This window comes from Porites lutea, chromosome 5, assembly GCF_958299795.1.
Source record: "Porites lutea chromosome 5, jaPorLute2.1, whole genome shotgun sequence".
Taxonomy (NCBI): Eukaryota; Metazoa; Cnidaria; class Anthozoa; order Scleractinia; family Poritidae; genus Porites; species Porites lutea.
Genome location: NC_133205.1, coordinates 38,169,640 through 38,189,440, shown reverse-complemented (window position 1 = coordinate 38,189,440; position 19,801 = coordinate 38,169,640). Strand labels below are relative to the sequence as shown.

Here is a 19,801-nt window from a genome sequence, read left to right as displayed (position 1 = left end):
TTATGTCCTCTCCCCTACTCGCTAAGGAAGGCTAAGCTGGGCTGGAGGAGTGGAGACTTGAGCGGGGACTAGGTCCTAGGAAACCGTGTACACAAAAAAATGGCGAGCAGGTTGACGTTCAAAGACAACCGACAAGCTGTAAAGTTGACATTTCCTGTAAGATAGAAATAATAATGTCATTCAGGGAAGCAGATAGCGCTCGGACCGAGAATCTGAGTCTATATACATCGCTAACAGCAAGCAGAGGCAAAGATTTCGAACTTGGTGAAGATGATCTACCAGAAAGCAATGCAAGCGAGACCGATATCCCTGCACTTTCGTCGAGTTTTGTCGCTTTCCAGTTGCCTCCGTTGCACGAAGCAGCTGAGCGTGGTGATCCACAGGCCGTTGCAAGGCTTCTTTTAGACAACAGCGTTGATGTAAACAAGAAAGCTGGCGGTCATCGAGCCATGAGAACTGCGCTTCACAGAGCAGCCGGTTATGGACACCTTGCTGTTGTGAAATTACTTCTTAAGGTGAGCTTTAGCTTTGTGAACTAGCCCACCTTTTTTATAGTCAAACTGATAAATGATTTTAGGGGCTGTTTACATGGAAGAAGGAAGATCCTAGAAGGCGAGCGCCATATGTTTTCTGTTTTCAGTTTACATGCAAAGGGTTGTACTTGTCCCTGGCACTAGGATCCCTTCCTAGTACTAAGCCTGCGAGCAAGCCCTACAGAGCACTCCGGCGGCGGGGCAGGAAAAGGAAGGAGAGCTTGCAACTACATCTCAGGAATTTGAATTCCATCTCCAATTCCCCTGTGGCTTCCCGTCGACTGAGATATCACATTTCCACCAATCAGCCTGAAGTGGAAACAAGCGTGAACATAAACAAACATTGAAAAAAAAAACATGTGCCAAGGGTAATGACATCATTACTAATGTCATCTTCACCAATCAGCATTTTGCACTGACTTCCAATTCTTTGATGCAGATAAGGTAATCAAATTCTAGAGACGAAGTTGCAAGCTCTCCTTCCTTTTCCCACCCCGCCTCCAGAACGCCCCAAATTGCTCGCAGGCTACCTAGTACCAGGATCTTCCTAGATGAGGGGTCAGGATTATGGAAAAAGACTTATGCGAAGTTTCACTTCAGGCAGGTGCAGATCCGATGAAGTTCAGCAGTGTTCACAGGACACCACTACATGAAGCATGCACCGGGGGTCATACTCAAGTAGTAGAAAAATTACTGCAACATATGACAGATATAGATATTGCAGATTCCAATGGCCAAACAGCAGCTCATCTGGCTGCCTATCATGGGGAAAGTCAATGCTTGAAGGTTTTAATATCAAGTGGGAGTAATGTTACACTTGAGGACAAATTGGGACGATCCCCAGCACACTTAGCAGCTATGAAAAATCATCCTTCTGTGTTAAGGTGAGAATGACAGTCCTAGACTGTTTTTTTTTTTTTTTAAGGTGTGCCAGTGATACAGCCTCAAAGTTGTTATAATGTTGGTGATTATTCCTATAAAAAAAAGCCTTTCTAGGAATTACATGTAAGAAAGAGGGGTCTTGAAAGAAAATCTCCCTTCATAGACCTACAAAAAGGGTAGGTTGTATAAAAATGCTGAGGAAAAAATAATAAAATTATTGTTGTCCTAGGAATCAAATCCATTTATCTCCCCAATATTGGATTCTTTGTTCAAACACCTAACCTATCCCTTGAGAAATTCCATGTAAGCTTCATCATGATACTTTACCTTATGTAGTGTTTAAATAGTTTGAAATTTGAAGTCTTGGAATTGGATATTTATATTCTTTCCATTAAAGATAATTTTATACATGCTTATCTCCGTCAGCTTATGAAGCACGCAGGTTGGCTAGGAGTGTGTGCCTATTTAGTATTCATGTTTATAAAAGAAAAAAATTTGAAACAAAGGCTGCTTTTCTACTAGAATCATCAATGCCACTGCTGCAAAAAAGGCATTGAAACTAGTAAAGCTGAAAATTTTAATAGTAATTTGTTGAAAAATAACAAAGATATAGCGAAGCAAAGCGGTAAAATATAATAGACATTATGATGGAGGGTAAATTTTTGCCCCCCAAATTTTGCCATTTTTGCAAAAGCCTATCTTCACTTGCTTCAAATGTATCAAGCTTGGCAAGTTTACTAATTCTAAGGCACTCTTAAGACATTTCCTGACTGGTCCATAACAAAATTTGAAGAAAAAATGTTAAACGGTTTATTCTGAGAATGTCAGTGAGTTTGCCCCCTTGAGTGAATTAGCTTTGACCCAACAAGTTTGCCCCCTACTTTCTAAGATCAACACCCAGACTTGGTATAACCCCAAATTATAGTCAAATCACTCATTAAGACATTTATTTAAAACATACTGATGAATTGGCTTGGGTCATGAGCTTATCGTAGGAAATGTTTTGTAATCAAAGTTGGGAAAGTTTTTGGTAGGTTAATTTGGCGGCAAATGCATGGTGTCTCGAAATCTAAGACCTCAGACCTTCAGAAAACTGCTTGAAAACGGTACATTTGAATCTCCTTACAAGTTGCTTAAGTTGCTTTTGTAATCAAAGAGTGAATTAAAGTAAAGTCAAACTGGATCAATTTTATCCATTTGGAAAAGCTGAACTCTACCACACTGCACATGCAAAAAGTTGGCAAAGTATGTCAAGTACAGAACGCTTCAGCCAGATCACGCTTTATATCAAAGCTTAGCAAGCTTTGGTACAAGGTGAGTACGGTAGTTAAAATCGAAATGTTTGATGGATCATGGTGTTAATAATATTATTGTGAACATTTTATGGGGCTAACTCTTTACAAGGCTAATTCACTATGAGCTACTATGAATTGTACTCAATTGAATTCTTACGGCAGCTGGGGGTGAACTCATTATGGGGCAAAATTCCTGACTTCCTTTTCTGAGGTCATGAGCTCTTCTGTCATTAGGTGTTTGAATGAGAGTGATGGGGAACTGAGTCACGTTGATGACCAAGGACAGACACCTGCCCATCATGCAGCCACCGCAGGTGGATTAGAAGCAATAAAGGCACTCGCTCACAATGATATTGATGTAAACTCCAGAGATACTGCTGGATGTGTCCCAGCTCATTATGCCGCTGCAAATAATCACTGCTCTTGTTTAGGTTTTCTGCTGGGTTCTGGTCTGGCTAAACGGGATGTGAGGGACAGAACTGGACGATCCTTGCTGCACATGGTAAGGTTGATAGTGAACTGCCAATTTATTTATTCATTTTATTTTTCACTGCTTTAAAAAATAATTAGGATGCACTTCTATGTGTATTACTGTTGCCTTGTGCATAACACCTTTCATAAAATTCCTCTTTAGACAAGAAATGTTGGAAAAGGAATAGCAGAAATTGTGTCTTTGGATTAATAGAAAAATGCCTTTCCGCGGAAGGAAATGGAACAACTGTTTCCTTTTTCTGGAACAAGTAGATATTTTGAACAGATAAATGTTTTTTTCTTTTTTGTTTTGTTTTTGTTGTTTTTTTTAAATGGCGTAATGGAATGATTACATTTTTGGAGCAGGAGTAATGAAATTAGGATGGACAGTTGGACACCATCATTCCTCTTCACTCCTTAGGGCTGTCACTAAAATGTCAAGTTGCTGCGTAAATGAAATTAGTTCACGGGGAATTTTTAAATGTTAAAACATCTTGGAAGTTCAATAATTCCAATGAAGGTAGCCAGATTAGTCATACTGGATAACTGGGCCAAACCTCTGGCCGTTAGTATTAAAAACAGCCCTGCACCCATAGCACTACAAAATACTCTGATGTGTCATTTTTTGACTGTACATTCCTTGTACAATTGAGGTTTCTTCAGTTGTAATAACTTGTCAACTGATAACTGTCATTTTAGGCTGCACAACATGGTGCCACAGAATGTGTTCACTGGCTGCTTGAATGTGGTGCTAGTCCCAACATCAGAGATGGTAAAGATCTTTACTTACTAAACAGTAACTTCTCAGTTTTATATGTGGACTAATATCTTGCTAATGTAAACAGCCAGAGAACTGAATTGTTAAAAAAGTTTATGCCCATTTAGACTTACAGGTCGTTGCACAACTTGCTGCGTTGTTAGGAATATTGATTATTGACGAGTGAAATACTGACAGTCAGAGCTTTCCAAATGAACACTCCAATCCAAGGCTCAATAGACCTTGTCACGGTTTTCGTCGCCATCTTGACGAGTAGGCAAACGCGTGAGAAATTACAGTGTTTGTATGAGAATCTAATGTCGAATAACTTCCGTAGAACGGCTGTTCTGAAAAAAATATGCTTTGTAATTTGTCTATTACCAGCCACTCCATGGGAAATGAGCCCACGCTCAGACCGGACCCGAGAGAGTAGCGACCCAGCCTTCTGTCAAGCTGTAGACAGCTCTATAAACTAGTTAAGACTGCCTTAGCCTACATCGCAGACTTAATTTAACCTCGGTTAGTAACATCTGTGAGCCAGCGACGAGAAACTCGTTCTGAGCCCCCAACGGATTCAACGAATTACACCTGAAGAGCGTTTCGAAATTCCTTTCATCCTGAATAGCAAGTCCAAAATGGCATTTTTAACAGGCTAATCATGACTCATACTCAAATCCTGGTACACAGGTGTGGGCCCACTACAAGGATTTCGGTGCTGTTTCGCAGACAGACTTATCCAGATTTTGGTTTCGTCTGTGGCGCGACAAAACATCGATCCTTTGAAATATCTGCTTTTGAAAGCGATTCCGATAGGCGGTCAGCTTTAGTTGCAGACGTGTTTTATGCTTCCCTAGGGTGCCTGCTTTGTTAGGGAGTTTTGACGGTTATTGTAACTTGATTGCACAGAAATCACGTTAATTTTGTACTGCCACTACATCACATTGTATAAGTACATGTAGTATAAACTTCTTAGAGAAACTGCATTAAAAGTGCAACAAAAAGTACATCACAAATAGTATAACCAGCCAGATTTTAGAAAAACTATTAAAACTGTAAAGCAAGTACATTGATCTTGTACGCATTTAAGAGCGATAGTTGTTGTTTCTTTTCGTTACTATTAGGCTCAGGAGCAACTCCTCTTCATTCAGCTGCCTCAGGAGCTCACCTACAGAGTGTAAGCTGTCTTATCAAATATGGCGCTGACACAGATGCACAGACAGCCAGTGGCGATTTACCACTAGACTTTGCCAAGCGTACTGGCAATCCTAATTCATATCTGAAAGCAGGTACAACTTACCCTGTATTAACAATTAATGCAGGAGTGTTTTATTATAACTGATTGCGCTTCAACAAAAGGTTCCAGTATTATTTCAGTATGTCAGCTTACACTTGAAAAGGCTCCTGCTCGGTCAGGTTTTCGTCAAAGTCGGTTTTTCAAGGCGCGTTTTTCACTTTCACGCGCTATTTTCACCCACGCTTGAGGACTTTCGCTTCTCCTCTGGCGCGTTCTTTTTTGCAGTTTAACCTAATGCCACAAACTTGAAAAGTAGCTAAATTAGTACAGAGGAACCCCGATATAGCGATCCTCGATACGTGTATTACGATGTTCCCGGTATAAAGATGAATAATTATTCTTTGTTTGTCCCGGCAAAAGTTACAGTAGAAGGGGAAAGAACCCCGATTTAACGATCTTCGAAGTGACGATATTCCCCATATAACGATGAGAATTTAGCGGCCCGAACATACAATCTTTCCCGATATAACAATATTATCAGCAAACACAGTCACAATTTAAGCAAACCAATACTTTTTAGGTAACAACATTACCGTAATCGAGTAATTTCTAATGTTTCTGTCAACTTACTTGGTGTACTTGGGCTGAACATAACTCTGATAACAGAAACATTGAAACAAAAACAACTTGAAAAGGACTGTTGCAAGTGTGTCAAGTGTAAGAATGCATTACTTGCTGGCCAGTGACCTGGCCAGCATAATGTTGTCACTGCAAAAAGTAATGTAAAAACATGTCTAAAATGAATCATTTTATGGAAACATTGTGATGTTCTGGCTTTAGGGTAGCTTGGAGGATTACCCTTTTGGGTAAACTGAAGGCATTTCTGTGTCGTTTTTTTTTTCTTCTTATTAGACCCGGTTCAGACCCCGAACTTTTCATGAGCCGAACCTTGTAATTCGAATTATTAAGGCCGACCCAAATTATTTTGACCGGCAGAACTGATTCAGACGCCGATCTTAATTCCAGCTGCACTAAATTCAAGAGATGAAAAATGCTCATTTCCGCCAAGCTGCTTTCAAAATGCGTTATGTGCACATGAAAAAAACGGCGTCTAAATCAAAGCCCTTCCAAAGTCGCTCCAAAGTCGAAATTCCCGGCCGGGCTAGGCGGGAAAAACGGCTGAGCCGTTCCAAATTGAATGAGACGTTCCTATATTGATTCAGACATCGAACTTTTTATGTACTTAGTTTGGCTCATCAAAAGTTCGGTGTATGAACCGGTCCTCATCTCCCTTTTCAGTAAATGGTGAGGTTCCCTGCAAATTCTGCATCTCCAAACAGCGGAAAATTGATTTTGACTTAGCACACCAACCGACGCCTGTGGAAAGAAAAATTATTCAACAGGAATCTGAGATATTTGAAACATCACACGGCTCTAACGTCAGGTACAGTAACTTAATCTAGGCCCTCTGTCTTATACTGCTTGCCATAGTGGAAGACATCTCTAGACTACTTGGGGTATAAGAACTAGTGGAATGCATGAGTAAGCATGATGATCGCCACGCACGAAGAGGATAAGACAAGAGTTTCATGAGCGCTCTTATACCTCACTAGCTCTTCTATCCCTGAGAAAAATGAGGGACTACTCGTCACATACTGAGGTAACCAGTCAAGTCGCCCGAAAGTCATCTCGCCTGAAGTTAGTTCTCCCGAAATTTTATCAGGTGTTATACAGAGAGAAATAAATTTGAATGAAGCATTGTGTGAAATATATCTCTTTCTTTATTCAAGCCACGTTGAGACGAACCAAGACTGTTGTGCATGCGGGTAAAGTTTTGGGCGACATAACTCGGGTTTTCGGGCGACTTGACCTTAAGCCTAGAATGACAGTCTCCCCTCGTGTTTTATTTTATGTTGTCGTCATTACAGCTGGGCCCTGTTGCTATACGCCTAATATAAATTACCGCCGCTCCATTTATGGTCACGGTTCTTATTATCTGGTCTGTGACTGATCTTGTTGTAGGATCTCCGAAGTGCAACAGGTTCGCCCGTCCCATTCTTCGAAGAGGCGTGGGACCAATTCTAGTAACATCAACACAAATTTACCTAAACGCGATCTGGCGACCAAATATTTTGGAGACCATCTGTTCTCACTTCCTGTCACCTTCACTGGTCCAGAGTCTGTTACGAGCACCAACAGGACTCGACGGAAAAGATGACTTATACTTTCGACACGCGGATTGTGTAATTATAGGTGACTGTATGGCAAACTTGTACGGCCGTCATACAATATCTGGAAAACTCAGCTTTACATTTGCGCTGTTGTATCTTCACTTCTGCAAATATCATGTTCCACAACATTGTAAGCTTTGAGACCCTGTCTGAGACATTCTTCAACTAATGACACGATCGAGTTGATCACATTCACCCCGGAACTTTGGCCATTTCTCTGAGAAATTTCTTGGTCACAGCGTTTTAGACAGGTTATTTGCAGATTCGCCTTTCACGCCTACAATCTCTCAGCGAATTACAGCAGAGGATGATTTCCAGCAAAAGAAGCTGAGATCAGTGGCGAATAGTGAGGTTGTCAATCCAATGCATCGCATAGTTTTCCAACTTCATTTTTGAGGTCAGGGTCAGCAGAGTTCAACGAAGGAAGCGATTTCAGTAGTTATGAACAGAGCAAATGGTCGTGGAAAAAAGTACCAAAAATAGACTGAGTCTAATTGGCTGAGATATTTATAAGAAGCAGATAGAGACTCCAGGGTGATGGGCTCCTGCTAATGACATGTAAATACATATTCAAGATTTTAAAAAAAGTTTCATCTTTTATACATTTTATCCGCCATGCGACCACGCTGTAACCACGCTAGGTAATAAGACCATATTCCTTTGGCTGAACTCATGAGAAATTTTATGTCTTGAAACTTTGACAATTCGAGCACCCAAACAAGTTGACTAGCAGTCCCTAGGCCTCTTGGAGAGTAAAAGCGTTCCTTTCTTTGTAGTTTTACTCGTTTTTAAAACTAAAACAACGAGTTTGCGTCGTACCCCGACTTCTTTGTTCTTAATTGAGAGGATTTCTTTCTTTGATTGTTGCGGTTTTGAATAATGGGTGTTTTAGGTTTGTTACAGTTAAGGGTTGTTGTTTACGTTGATGATTTCCGTACCCTACATTTTCATCTTGTCGAAAACGTTTTATTTCTTCTCGTCTACGGCTATTTCGAGAAAGGTTGTCGGGAAAAGTGCACGCGACAATCCTGAAAGGCATTGTGGGCAGCTTTGAGTTCTCTTTTTTTCAAAGAAATTTGAAAGAATTGGCACGAAAGGCCATGGAAATGTGCTTGCGAGTGCTAAGAGAAAGCAACAAAAGTAGGTTCGACAGCTACAGTCGTCAGGAACAGTGTATTGATCATATCCCATATTACCTTTCGGGATTGTCGCATGCACATTTTTTCCGACAACCTTTCTCGAAATAGCTGTATACATTTTATCCATTTCAGCAATGAGATCTCGCCTCCGTCCGCATTCAGTCGCTCACCAACGCTATATCTCGTTTGTTTGTTTTCTTTCTCTTGATATCACAGTTAGTATTAGTCATGGAATCAAGGAAAAAACCACTAGAATTTTATGCTCCATTCTGACTTTTCACATGAGACTGACTTGTGTCGAAACTGCATTGTGGGATTGTTTTGGAGGACGAATTTTGACCCATTTGGGCCAATAGCCTTCGTACGATATATTAAAATCCTAACGGCTCCGAGATTTTAGGGACAAAAGTGCAAATTTTTCACGACTCTATTGTCTTGCAATTCTCGGAAGAGACTTGAGCACAAAGAAAACCAAACTAAATAAAGAAAAAAATGACCAGAAAGAATCGGAGTTATGGGAGGGCATGTTAGAATTTTAATATATCGAACGCGGGCTATTCGCCACTCTAGAAACGGCAGGGAAACTCGGTCGAGTTAACTTTCTCAAAGACTTCTGGGACCGTTACTAGGGACTGGGAAAAAAATTGGCCAATAGCTGACCGGCGCATGCCCAGTAACGATTCCAGAAACAATTGCGGGACTTCACAGCGGTCAAACGAGTGAAATTTGCAAAAGTTAAGCGAAATACTTCAAAGTTAAGGTTGCTACTTTCACTATCGAAAGTTTAGGGTATTACCAACATCCTGTTAGTTTACTAAACTTTTTAAAAGTTTACTAAAAAAGTTCTAAGTGATTGAAAACCGATGCTGACGTTATTATCGGCGCCATTTTCAAACATGATTCTCTTTTAGCGCGAAGCGTTTTCAGCGAAAAAAGCTCAAAATTTTTAGAAAAATGGAAAGATAGTTATGTTGACTAACTGATTTATACATCTTTGCCCATTTTTCTCTAACTGGTAAATGAAATCCCAGCAATAAAAAACAAAAATAGCGATTTAGACGTTTGACCGCCGTGGTTTGCGGGACACACTTAGTCTCCAGTTCCCCTATCGTTTCTTAAGTGGCGAATGGAAAAAGCGACAGCGTGCCCAAAACCGTCCCATGGTACAATTCAACACAACACCGACCTAATCACTTTCACAACCTGCAGAAGCTGGCAAAATCCAGCTGGCGTACGTGTGTTAAAAAGCCCTGGTATCAGGCTCAATCTAACCAGCTCTTATTACCACAATTTTTCTTATGTTATCGCGGAAGTTTATTTACCAAGCGAGAGCTGAGGAAAATAGAGCCTGATCGCAGGCTATGTCAAAAACTGTTTTTAAAAAATAAAAATCTAAATGAAAAGTAAAACTACATAATTCACTACACTATTTTAAAACTTTCACTCAAAAGAACGGGTAGCAACGAACTCCTCTCACGAGTGAAGGCAATATTTCGGAAAGCCGTACGTTTCCTCATCCATAGAACGCAATATATTCCAAAGCAGTCGAGGATCGTTGATGTTGTCTTCGATGAAACGTTCAGCGTTTCTTATGGTATTAGTGTGAACCAAGACAAACATCGAAGTGTACGGCTTTATCAAAATAACTAAACGAAAAACGGATTAATGGGGACTGAGGTCTGAAGACCAAGGAGATATGCAAGGAGGAACAAGGGCAATTTGCAAGGGTAATGAGCGCAGCCTTTTTCCGTACATATTCTACCTATCCTTTTGACTAGGGAAACCCACAAATTTCCGTTGACGTTTTTCCGTCTTGTATATAAAAGCAGCGGATTCCTTTAATAAGACATTGTTTTCGATTTCACCTATTTTAGCCATGACATTTCTTTTTCTAAAATAGGTGGTTTCTTGGTGGAATTGATTCTAAGATTCAACCGGGTAATTAAACCGTTTCCGCAACTAAAACGACAAAAATAGTCCGCTATTTATGTCTCCCGCCCATAAATTACTGGTGATGCGTTCAAGGAAGCAAGATTCACCGCAAACAAATCCCAAATATATTATGCAAATGAAAGATTAATTTTGAGATTTTTGCGACTAAAAAAACTTTAACAGGGCTTTTAATAAACTAAGTTTTTTTAAGACACGATGGACCTAGTCGTATGTGTGTGCGCTTGACGCATAATCTCGAGGCACCCCATTTCCTCATTTGTCAAATCTACGTGGATGCGTTCATAAGAAAACAAATCAGCCCAGTTACTACTGAAATCTCGGTTATCCGGGCTGGAATTTTCCCAAATGAGCAATTCAACCGCGTGTACTGGGCATGAATCTTTTTCAACCACTTACGAATAAAATTTAGTTTATGACTGAGATTTTGTACTGTGGAACACGCTATCACGTACTGTTAGCTGAGGGCTCTCATAGAAATACATGGCAGACTGGCCCGTTCAAAAGAGCCCATATGAACATGCCCAAATTAAAAGCGCGATGCTTGACTAGTGTTTTAATAAATACCTTACAGGGCTTACTTTCCCACGATTAGCAGTATTACTGAGTAGGAGGCTTCACCTCTTTGCCTATTTATGACATTTAAGATACCAAAGAGAAGCCTTCTGTGTAAATCTTAACTCCCTTTGTGTAGCGTTTCTTTCTCGTTTAATTGTTTCAAGTTACAGACCTTAACTACGAGACCCAATTTCACTTGCTGAGTTGTGCTCTTCCTAAAGGATCACAAAAAAATCTCGATAAAAGGCGGTCGAACCAGGGAACATTCTACCCGGCCCTTTGAAACAATCTGTGTAAAGCGGACAATTTAAGAACGTCTTTTCGTTTCATGACTTCAAAATGCGTTTTTCAAAGCCATTGGGAATATGCTAGCATGTGGGTCCAATATATCCCTGTATCTTCATTGTGGCGATTTAATAGTGCTCTGTCAGAGTGATCCGAAAAACAAGTGGTGTGATATTAACAGCATACAGGTAATTATACTGGCTAAGACGGGATGATAATAAGCATTTATTTTACTGACAAATGACCTAGTATGCTGAATACAATATATCTTTATATATTAGTCTGTGTATCTTTTTCCCCATGCGCAAGTTCAAAGTTTCCACAATTTCCGAAACTAAATTGTCTTTCAATTTATGAGCACTCATCAAATTCATGTCAAATATTATTTCCATTATTGCTTTATGAGCACAACCAGTTAGAGGAGTCGCTACGGTTCAGGTCGTTAATTATGCTCTTTGGCAACGGCCTAGCATTGACTAGCTATCAAAGTGAGAAGTGAGAATCTGCTGGCATTTTCTTATCTTAGAAGAAAGAATCTGCTTTTATTTTCTTAAACACACTTTCAGCTGGCTTTCATCACGTTTTTTTTCTTTTCATTCCCTTTTAATTATAGCGACCCCGGATTTTCTCTGCTCGCTATTCACGAGAGGATGTAAAAATAAAGTAAGTCAGCCAAACAGAATACGAAATTTGCTTCATTAGTTGATAGAAGGGTTTAAGTAAGTTAGTTCCGACCTTTAGTTAGTGTTATGCCATAAAATGCTATTTTTGAGGCAAATTCCTCAAGTTTAGAGAAGTTCACTGATTTGCCCGTTTTTTGAGTGGTTTGTTATATTGGAAGTTTTACTTGTATTGCATTCATCCTTTACAGTCTTACGTAGAGAAATGATGGATTCGTGGCCCTGGTGACTTAAACATCCCTGAACTTTACAGTTTAAGACCAGATAACTCAGCTTACTTCATACCTCCCAGTCGCCTAGTAAGTGTCTTTCTTACTCCTTGGTAGAGTCTTTTGTACGAGTCAATGAAATTCCTGTTATTGAATGAGTAGAGTATTGGATTGAGCGCAGAATTTGAATAACCCATCATAAGAGTAAAATACAACACTTCTTGAGGGATTTTAAGGAAGCAATCAAAACAAAATTGTGATGTAATGCTCAGAACACTGTATGGGACCCAACAGAGTAGAAACACGCTCACAATCACCGCGATTCTCTTCGCTGCCCTGATGTTTCTCTGTAGTGTGAGTCTTGCTTGAGGACTTTGGGTGGGAACTGGGGCATCCATGGGGTGAATGGTGCGCGTGTGCTTCCAGATCAGTCGGTATATCATGACGTAAATAAAGCACATGACCAAGGCTGGAAGGATGAAATGCAGCGCAGACACTAAGATGCTGTAGAGAGTCGAGATGTTGAAAAAGCAAACTTCGTTGTTGACGCTAAGAGGAAATAAACGCCATAACTCCCAACCTGTCAACGGTAATAGGGCCCAAACCAGTAGATAGATCCATAAAAGTACCATGTAAACGAAGATGGTCTTTCTGGTCATAGTCTGGTCCGCACGAAATTGACTATGGGGCCTACGCAATGTCAGATACCGATCGATGCTCAAAAACATCAATGTTAAATTGGAGGTAGGAACGGTAAGAAGGTAGGCAGTAGTCCAAATTTTACAGGCGTCCTCGCCGTGAAACCAAAGCCCATTTTTCTGGATTATGTTGACGTCGAATGGAATCACCAGGCTTGCTGTGAGAAGATCAGAAACCGCCAAAGATAAGAGGAACAGGCTTGTAGTTGCTTTGCGAAGATTTGGGTTCCAACACATTGCAATGCAAACCAAGATGTTTCCTAGTATCGCGACCACTATGACGGCTACAAGAGCGGTTATTATAAACACATTAAACGCTGGAGAGAAAAACAGAATTCCCTTATCCTCAAAGGATTGCGTGTCGTTGCTGCCTTCGCTATCCGAAGGTTTTGTAAGATTAATCATGTTGAATAACTTCACCAAGCAAACAAAACGCACCCAGAACTTGCTGCACTTAGAACGACCACTTCTAAAGTGCAAGTCTTATAAGTGAACAACCGTCCGCTCTTGTTAAAGCATTACAATGCCTATTAACCGTCAATTTCGGCCTATTACGTTAGCATGCACTTAAACACCGTTAATAGCTTAATGATTTCCGATCACTCCCTTTTTGTCTACCCGCTTTAAAAGAGGTAAGCATTTATAAAAATCAGGATGGAGGAACCCGTTGAAGTATATTTTTACCACATAAATTTTAAAAATTCAGTCGGCGTTTTGATGGATTTTTTTGTTACTATTTCCGAAACCACTTATTCAATCCGCAATTCATACAAAAGCAATATCTGCTGTAGTCACGAATTAAAAGAATATATTTCTTTCAGTCTTGGAAAAAAGTTCATAATATGGAATTTAAGTGCTCCAGATTTAGAATAAACTGGAGTCGATCTAACATCTTTTCTTAAATTTTTTCTTAAAAATACCATACAAAGTGTTTTTGAAATGAAGTCAGGATCCGGATCTATCCCCGACGGCTTACTCAGCACAGTGAGTCTTGAATACATATATGTTAAAAGAGTAATATTGCTCTTAGATTATTCTTTTACCAATATTGCATTTACTATTTTCATCAATAATTCAAAAATACTTAAAGCAAATTCTTTAAGAGCAAATATAGCGGGCGAAGATTTTGCAAGTTGAAATGTTCTATTTTATGATCTAAGGTTAAATTATTATAATTTAAAGCGAAATTAGGACAATAGGTAATAAAGAATAGTAAATCGAGGGCGATAGGACAAAGATCGCTCAGTTTTTAGCCTGAGCCTTTGAGCCCTTCGATGGATCGAGAACACAAACGTATATATTTTATGGAATAAATTCTATAATCTTCTTTTTCCAGAAAAAATTTCACTGTTACCATCAGTTTTTCTGGGCCATATCCAGATGTGGTTTAATTTTATCCCGATTGTTTTACTTTGTTTTGAGGGTACAATAACTTATGATAATGACAAAAAGGAATAAAAGAACTTAATCGATAATAATATTTAACCAAAACTTATAAAAACGTGAGCGGACTTCACTGAGATCTGGGGGAAGATGGACAACCTCAGTCCAACGCACCCTCAAAAAACACTTAGGCAGTATCATACTCCCCTGACGTGAAATGTCTTAGAGAACAGAATCAACGCCGATAAGATCTTAAGCATTAGCTTCGAGATCGGACGTTGAGCTGAGAGATGTGTCGTCATCACTCGACTTAAGTCAATACGGACGTATTGAAAAATTGTTAGCAGCTAAATAGAAGTAGATATCGCCTTTTATTTGTTTCTTGTGGCCATGACAAACGTGCCGATATTTTTTTAGTTACGACAATTGTTCAGATTTATTGACCTTACGCCACCTGTTTTCTACGGTAATGCGATTGTTCTTTGACCTGAAGAACAATTTACCTACCGAAAAAAACGCCATGGATGGCCCCTTTGTAACTGGTTAGTCACACGGTACAAAGAGCAACTGACGAAAAACCTACACCATCAAGCGTGCGCCTCCAGAGAAGTTGCAAATTGTCCATCCTCTTGGAAAGCAGGAACCTTCAGTTTCCTTAACCTTATTTCTTCTATTTGTTTTCTACTACGAGAACCCTTCAGGCTTCTTTTTTTTTCTCATTCAAATGACAGCATTTATGGACGTCGTCGCATCAAAGGAATATTAAGAACCCATTCTTTCCCGGGAATTTTACTGCAAAAAACCTTTTGAAGCTTATTGTCGATCTACTTTTTTGGTCATTGATTGGCTATGTAAAGAGACCAAACTGGTCGAAACGCCGTCTATAGTTCGAACACTTCGCGGGCTTCTGTTCCAGATGCAAAATTTCAGATTCCGAAGTTAGGCCCATGAGCAGATACGGCAAATTTGCTTTCGTTTTTTCGAGTTTTACTTTCCGCTTTCTCTCCGGTTCCCCTCTCCTTTCACTTTTCTTGCCCCATTTTCTCTTTGCTGGGACTTCAATATTGATGGGAAAAGGGTTTGGGGAAGCTTTAAGGATCAAAGGATTACATAGGAAGGAAGTTTAAGTGGGTAGTGGAACAAGAATTCATCGAATCGATAGCATGTTGCTTGCATCTTCCAAATTTGGTCAGCGCCAGCTAGTTATGGAGAACTAGCCGAACCAATCAGAAACGGCGAAATATTTTGAATTAACAATAATACTGAATCTACTGTATCTGTTTCTGTTTCTGGTTGTCTAGTTGGGATGTGCGCGTAATACTCCAATTTTTAAGTTTTCATCTGGCCATGCTTAGTTAACAGATGAATTTACCAGTATAAAGGATTGAATAAGCACTGACATATTTCTCTCCACCGCCATACTTTGCTTCGGCTGGTGCATAATCTTTCTGTAGTGGAGGTGTTACCATGACGGGGGAGGGTGAATTTTCATGAATTTTATTAAATAAGTTTATCAAGGCAATCCACGTAGGTTCCTAGTTTGACTTTTATTGTTGTTGTTGTTCTTGCTTTGGCGGTGGGGAATTAACTGCCAAGTCACTCATTCATTCATAGATCGGTAATCATTTTTAAAGGTTTTTGAGTATACCTTGATTGTAGTAGTTCTCCATATCAGTAAGCAAGTTCAGTGCAGTTTTCTTTATAATTTTAGCCAGGGTAATTTTTTTCGTTTTCAATGATTTGTCTTTTGTTGGATGGATGGATGAGTTACTTTTTTATTTAATTGATTTGCTGATTGATGATTGGCTGGTTGATTTATCGATTATTTGTTTGATTGATTAACAAAACCCACGCGATTTCTTGATTTGCCTTGACGAAACGTAAGGTTTTGTGAGCCTGTGGGTAACCAATTCCCCCTGTAAGAGCAATATTTCTTTATTTTTACGGAAAGGGCTATTAATCCAAAAACCCGGAAACATCTACAAGTTAGATTAGTGAGACATTTTAAAGAAAAAATTCATTCATCCAGATTTTACGTTAATTCCTTTAAAAACTGCAAAAAGAGGAATACAGAGGTACTTCGATATAACGAACCTCTAGATAAGGAAGGACTTGGTGTAATGAACGATAGTTTTCGCGCTAGTAATAGTAAGATATATGGAAAACAACCTCGATATAACGATAGACCCCGTTATAGCGAATAGATTTTGCGTGTCCATTGGCCCTTTGTGTTGAGGTTACACTTTGATATGGCAGTGTTTCAATTCACCCTTGGATAAACACAATGTGAACGAACTGGCAACCCCAACTAATAAAGAGTGAAATGCATATACACCATTCTAAATACTGGTTTTTATTCATGTTTTAATTGTTCCATTGTAATCTTCCTTTTTTTTTTTTTCAGTTAAATCACAGGCTAGTGTTGTTGCACAAACATAATATTGTGAAACAAAACAGCAGCAACAACCAAAGAATTAGTGAATTGAATGCAAATACACCATCCTAAATCATGAGCTTTTTATTCATGTGTTTTTTTGTTCATTGAAGTTAAATAACTTTAAATCACCGTCCAGAATTATTCTCTTGCACAAACAGAATATCAAAATTCGGTTTAAGTAGTCCATCAATTTCTCGCAGACCTGTTTATAAAAGTCGCCAAACGCTTCGTACATGCGTTCTAAATGAATGGATACTTCCTAAGCCGGAACCTTGAAGAGCAACTTCAATTAATCCTTTTGAATATTATGTAACAAATATGTAAATCATCAGCTCCTTCCTCTGTTTTACTTTGAGAAATCTTTTCTTGTATATATATCTAATATATGTACTGTATATATTCACACTTCTATGATTCATTGTATAGCGTCTTCTTTTTTGCAACTGTAAATGGTAGCCAACTTTCACATGTAGCAGAGTGTCGTAGGCTAAGCAGATAGCACGAATCCGTATTTGGAAGACGTGACTGCAAATATGGCCGGTAGTTGAAAGAAATGAGGGCTACTTGCAGACAGAGTTGAAGAAGTACATTTTGGAAGAAGTAAAATCTACTTTACTCAACAGAGTGTTTTCTCTCACGTGACCAGCATCTATACAAATTTATTGGAACAAAAGAAAGCGTTTGCATAAAAAAAGTGTTCAACGCCCACAGGACTAGTTTGGGACGCCAGCATGGCCGCCGTTTCATTGTTTTGGGACACCAATATGGCCGCAGTGACGTCATGTGAAAACACTCTATACTTTGCGGCGTGTACCAAAATGCAAATTTTGAAACTAAATTTGTGCGTTCTGCACTTGTTATGAAAGCTGATCAGTAGAAGTTTAATCAAATAGGCACTAAATGTGAGCATAAATGCCAAGTTATATCCCAGGCAACTTGACTAATATAAACAAGTTTAAACACCAGTGCATCCTTCACTTTGACTTCGCGACAAACTAGTGCGTGCTGGATTTCCGCAGGAGCTTTTATCAAAATGCGAGGAAGTGCGAGGCCGCTGAGCGAACTTGTTTCGGAGTGCAGGCACTAGAAAGCTTAAGGTATTCTTGAACTGCTTGTTCCTGAGCGCGTACAAATAAGGATTCATAGCCGAACTTGCGTATCCAAGCATGAGCAGAAGCGTGAAAAGTTCAGTGGGAATAGCTGATAAACACTCTGGGCATGAGTTGAATAGAAACGCGGATACAATGCTGATAACGGTATGAGGCATCCAACACAGCAAGAAAGCGCAGACCACCACTACAATGTTCTTCGTTGTTTTGATTCGCTTTTTCAGCCTCTTTTCTGCATATTCGCTGGTCATAGGAAAGCTATCCGCCTGATTCAAAGCATTGTTTCGGGTCACGCTGCTGGCGATTTTATAAATTCTCCAATACAGCGCGCACATAATGAGGGTCGGCAAGACAAAATTGATGAACGAGCTCAAGAGGGAGTACGCTTGAGTGATGTTGAACTGGCAAACGTTGTTTTCGACGCTACGAGGAATTAGCTTCCACCCCATTACAGGAATAAGAGCAAAAAGCGCTGAATAGATCCACAGCGTCAATATAACCAGCCCTGCTCGCTTTCTAGTCATAAATGGCGTTTGACGAAAGCGGTTGAGTGGATCTTGTAGCCCTTTGTATCGGTCCACACTCACTGCCAGTAGATTCCAAATTGACGAAGGTACATTGATCAGGTACGATGTGGTCCATAAAACACAGAGAGCTTCTCCATGGGGCCAAAACCGGTTAGTTAAAACTTGTTCCAAATCAAATGGCACCGTAAGACAGGCAGTGAGTAGGTCGCTGATGGCCAATGAAAATATGAAATGATTCGTTGGTGAGCGGCGAAGGATCGGGTTCCAGAAGAACGCGGCGCAGACCAATAGATTTCCAATAAACGCTGCAGCGATTATTAAAGCGTAAATTGACACGCTGAAGTACTTGAAGCCTTGCCTTGACGATGGCTCAGTCGTTTCAGAGAGATTCATACCAAGACGGTCGGACGAAGCGTAAACTTCCAGAAATTTACCGCCACCGAAGTTTCTGTACAAAGGTTCGTTGTAATAAGCTTGAAAGAAAGAAGCTGCAGTTTTATCTTTAAGTCTTTCCAATGATAGTCTACAAGGAACCCAAACTCTTTTTTCGGTGCCGCCCAGATCGCAGATTTTGGAAAAATGCGATGAACACTGAGGCCTAAAATCCCCGAAGAGGTGAAATCGTTGTTGGTCAACTCCAACACATACGAGCTTTTGCGCTCCCGCAAAAATACTTAGAATGGTCCAGAAAATGCAGGTGCTAAGCTAAAATAATTCCTCAACTGTACAAAATGATAGGATCGCCAGACGCATTGCCCTCTGGCCGTTCTATTCAGCCAAACTTCACCCGTTAGAATGATTTTTAATTCCTCTCACCGCTATCTGAAAAGTCCCTTCTTATTTCTTGTCGAGTGATGCTGGAATTTTCAATACCTATTCAGCGAAACGTCCATCCAGAATCCAAGAGTTCATCTCGACAGATAATCTAGTGAGAGGAAGGAATTCGAAGATACAATCAATTTACTGTTATTGATTAGTTCATAGGTTTAATTATATTTTAGAGGCAAAACTGACAATCGACGAATCAAATATAAGTGATCTGATTCTGTGAGCTGATATTTGTCCGTGCTATGGCAAAAAAAGTCAAGTTAACGCTTTTCGATTGAAAATTATCAAACTAAAAGTAGCAATAAAAATCCCAACTTTTGCCATTTTGGTTGATACAATCACTCTTTGCGTTACCTCAAGGCGATAAGAAGGCAAAATTCACGCTACACCTTAGTTTACCTTCTGTTCATTCGAGTCCTGTACGTTCTGAATGATTCACAGTCGTTTCGACTTTTGGTCACATTGTAGTTTCAAAACCCCATTTAAGTGTTAGAGACACAAGAATTCATAGCAGCTTTCGAGCTATCTTAGCGAGTAATTAAGAAATCAATCAGTTAAAATAAGGTTATGTCGAAAAACATACTTTGCACTAAAA

At 39.7% G+C, this 19,801-nt stretch overlaps 3 protein-coding genes across 3 annotated transcripts; 1 reads left to right on the top strand and 2 right to left on the bottom strand.

Annotated features, from left to right (window-relative positions):
* The first annotated feature begins 95 nt into the window (after positions 1-95).
* On the top strand, positions 96-8,171 carry LOC140936962 (uncharacterized). The gene is made up of 7 exons (XM_073386474.1): positions 96-515; positions 1,134-1,417; positions 2,945-3,212; positions 3,881-3,953; positions 5,060-5,224; positions 6,472-6,616; positions 7,195-8,171. The coding sequence occupies exons 1-7, from the start codon at positions 174-176 to the stop codon at positions 7,388-7,390; spliced, it is 1,473 nt and encodes a 490-aa protein (XP_073242575.1). The 5' UTR covers positions 96-173; the 3' UTR covers positions 7,391-8,171.
* A 3,993-nt stretch (positions 8,172-12,164) lies between these two features.
* Positions 12,165-13,725, bottom strand: LOC140937448 (octopamine receptor beta-2R-like). Its single transcript, XM_073387016.1, has one exon. The coding sequence runs from the start codon at positions 13,325-13,327 to the stop codon at positions 12,290-12,292; it is 1,038 nt and encodes a 345-aa protein (XP_073243117.1). The 5' UTR covers positions 13,328-13,725; the 3' UTR covers positions 12,165-12,289.
* A 2,932-nt stretch (positions 13,726-16,657) lies between these two features.
* Positions 16,658-18,856, bottom strand: LOC140937447 (5-hydroxytryptamine receptor 4-like). Its single transcript, XM_073387015.1, has one exon. It carries the CDS (start codon positions 18,769-18,771, stop codon positions 17,698-17,700), a length of 1,074 nt encoding a protein of 357 aa, XP_073243116.1. The 5' UTR covers positions 18,772-18,856; the 3' UTR covers positions 16,658-17,697.
* Between the last annotated feature and the right edge of the window lie 945 nt (positions 18,857-19,801).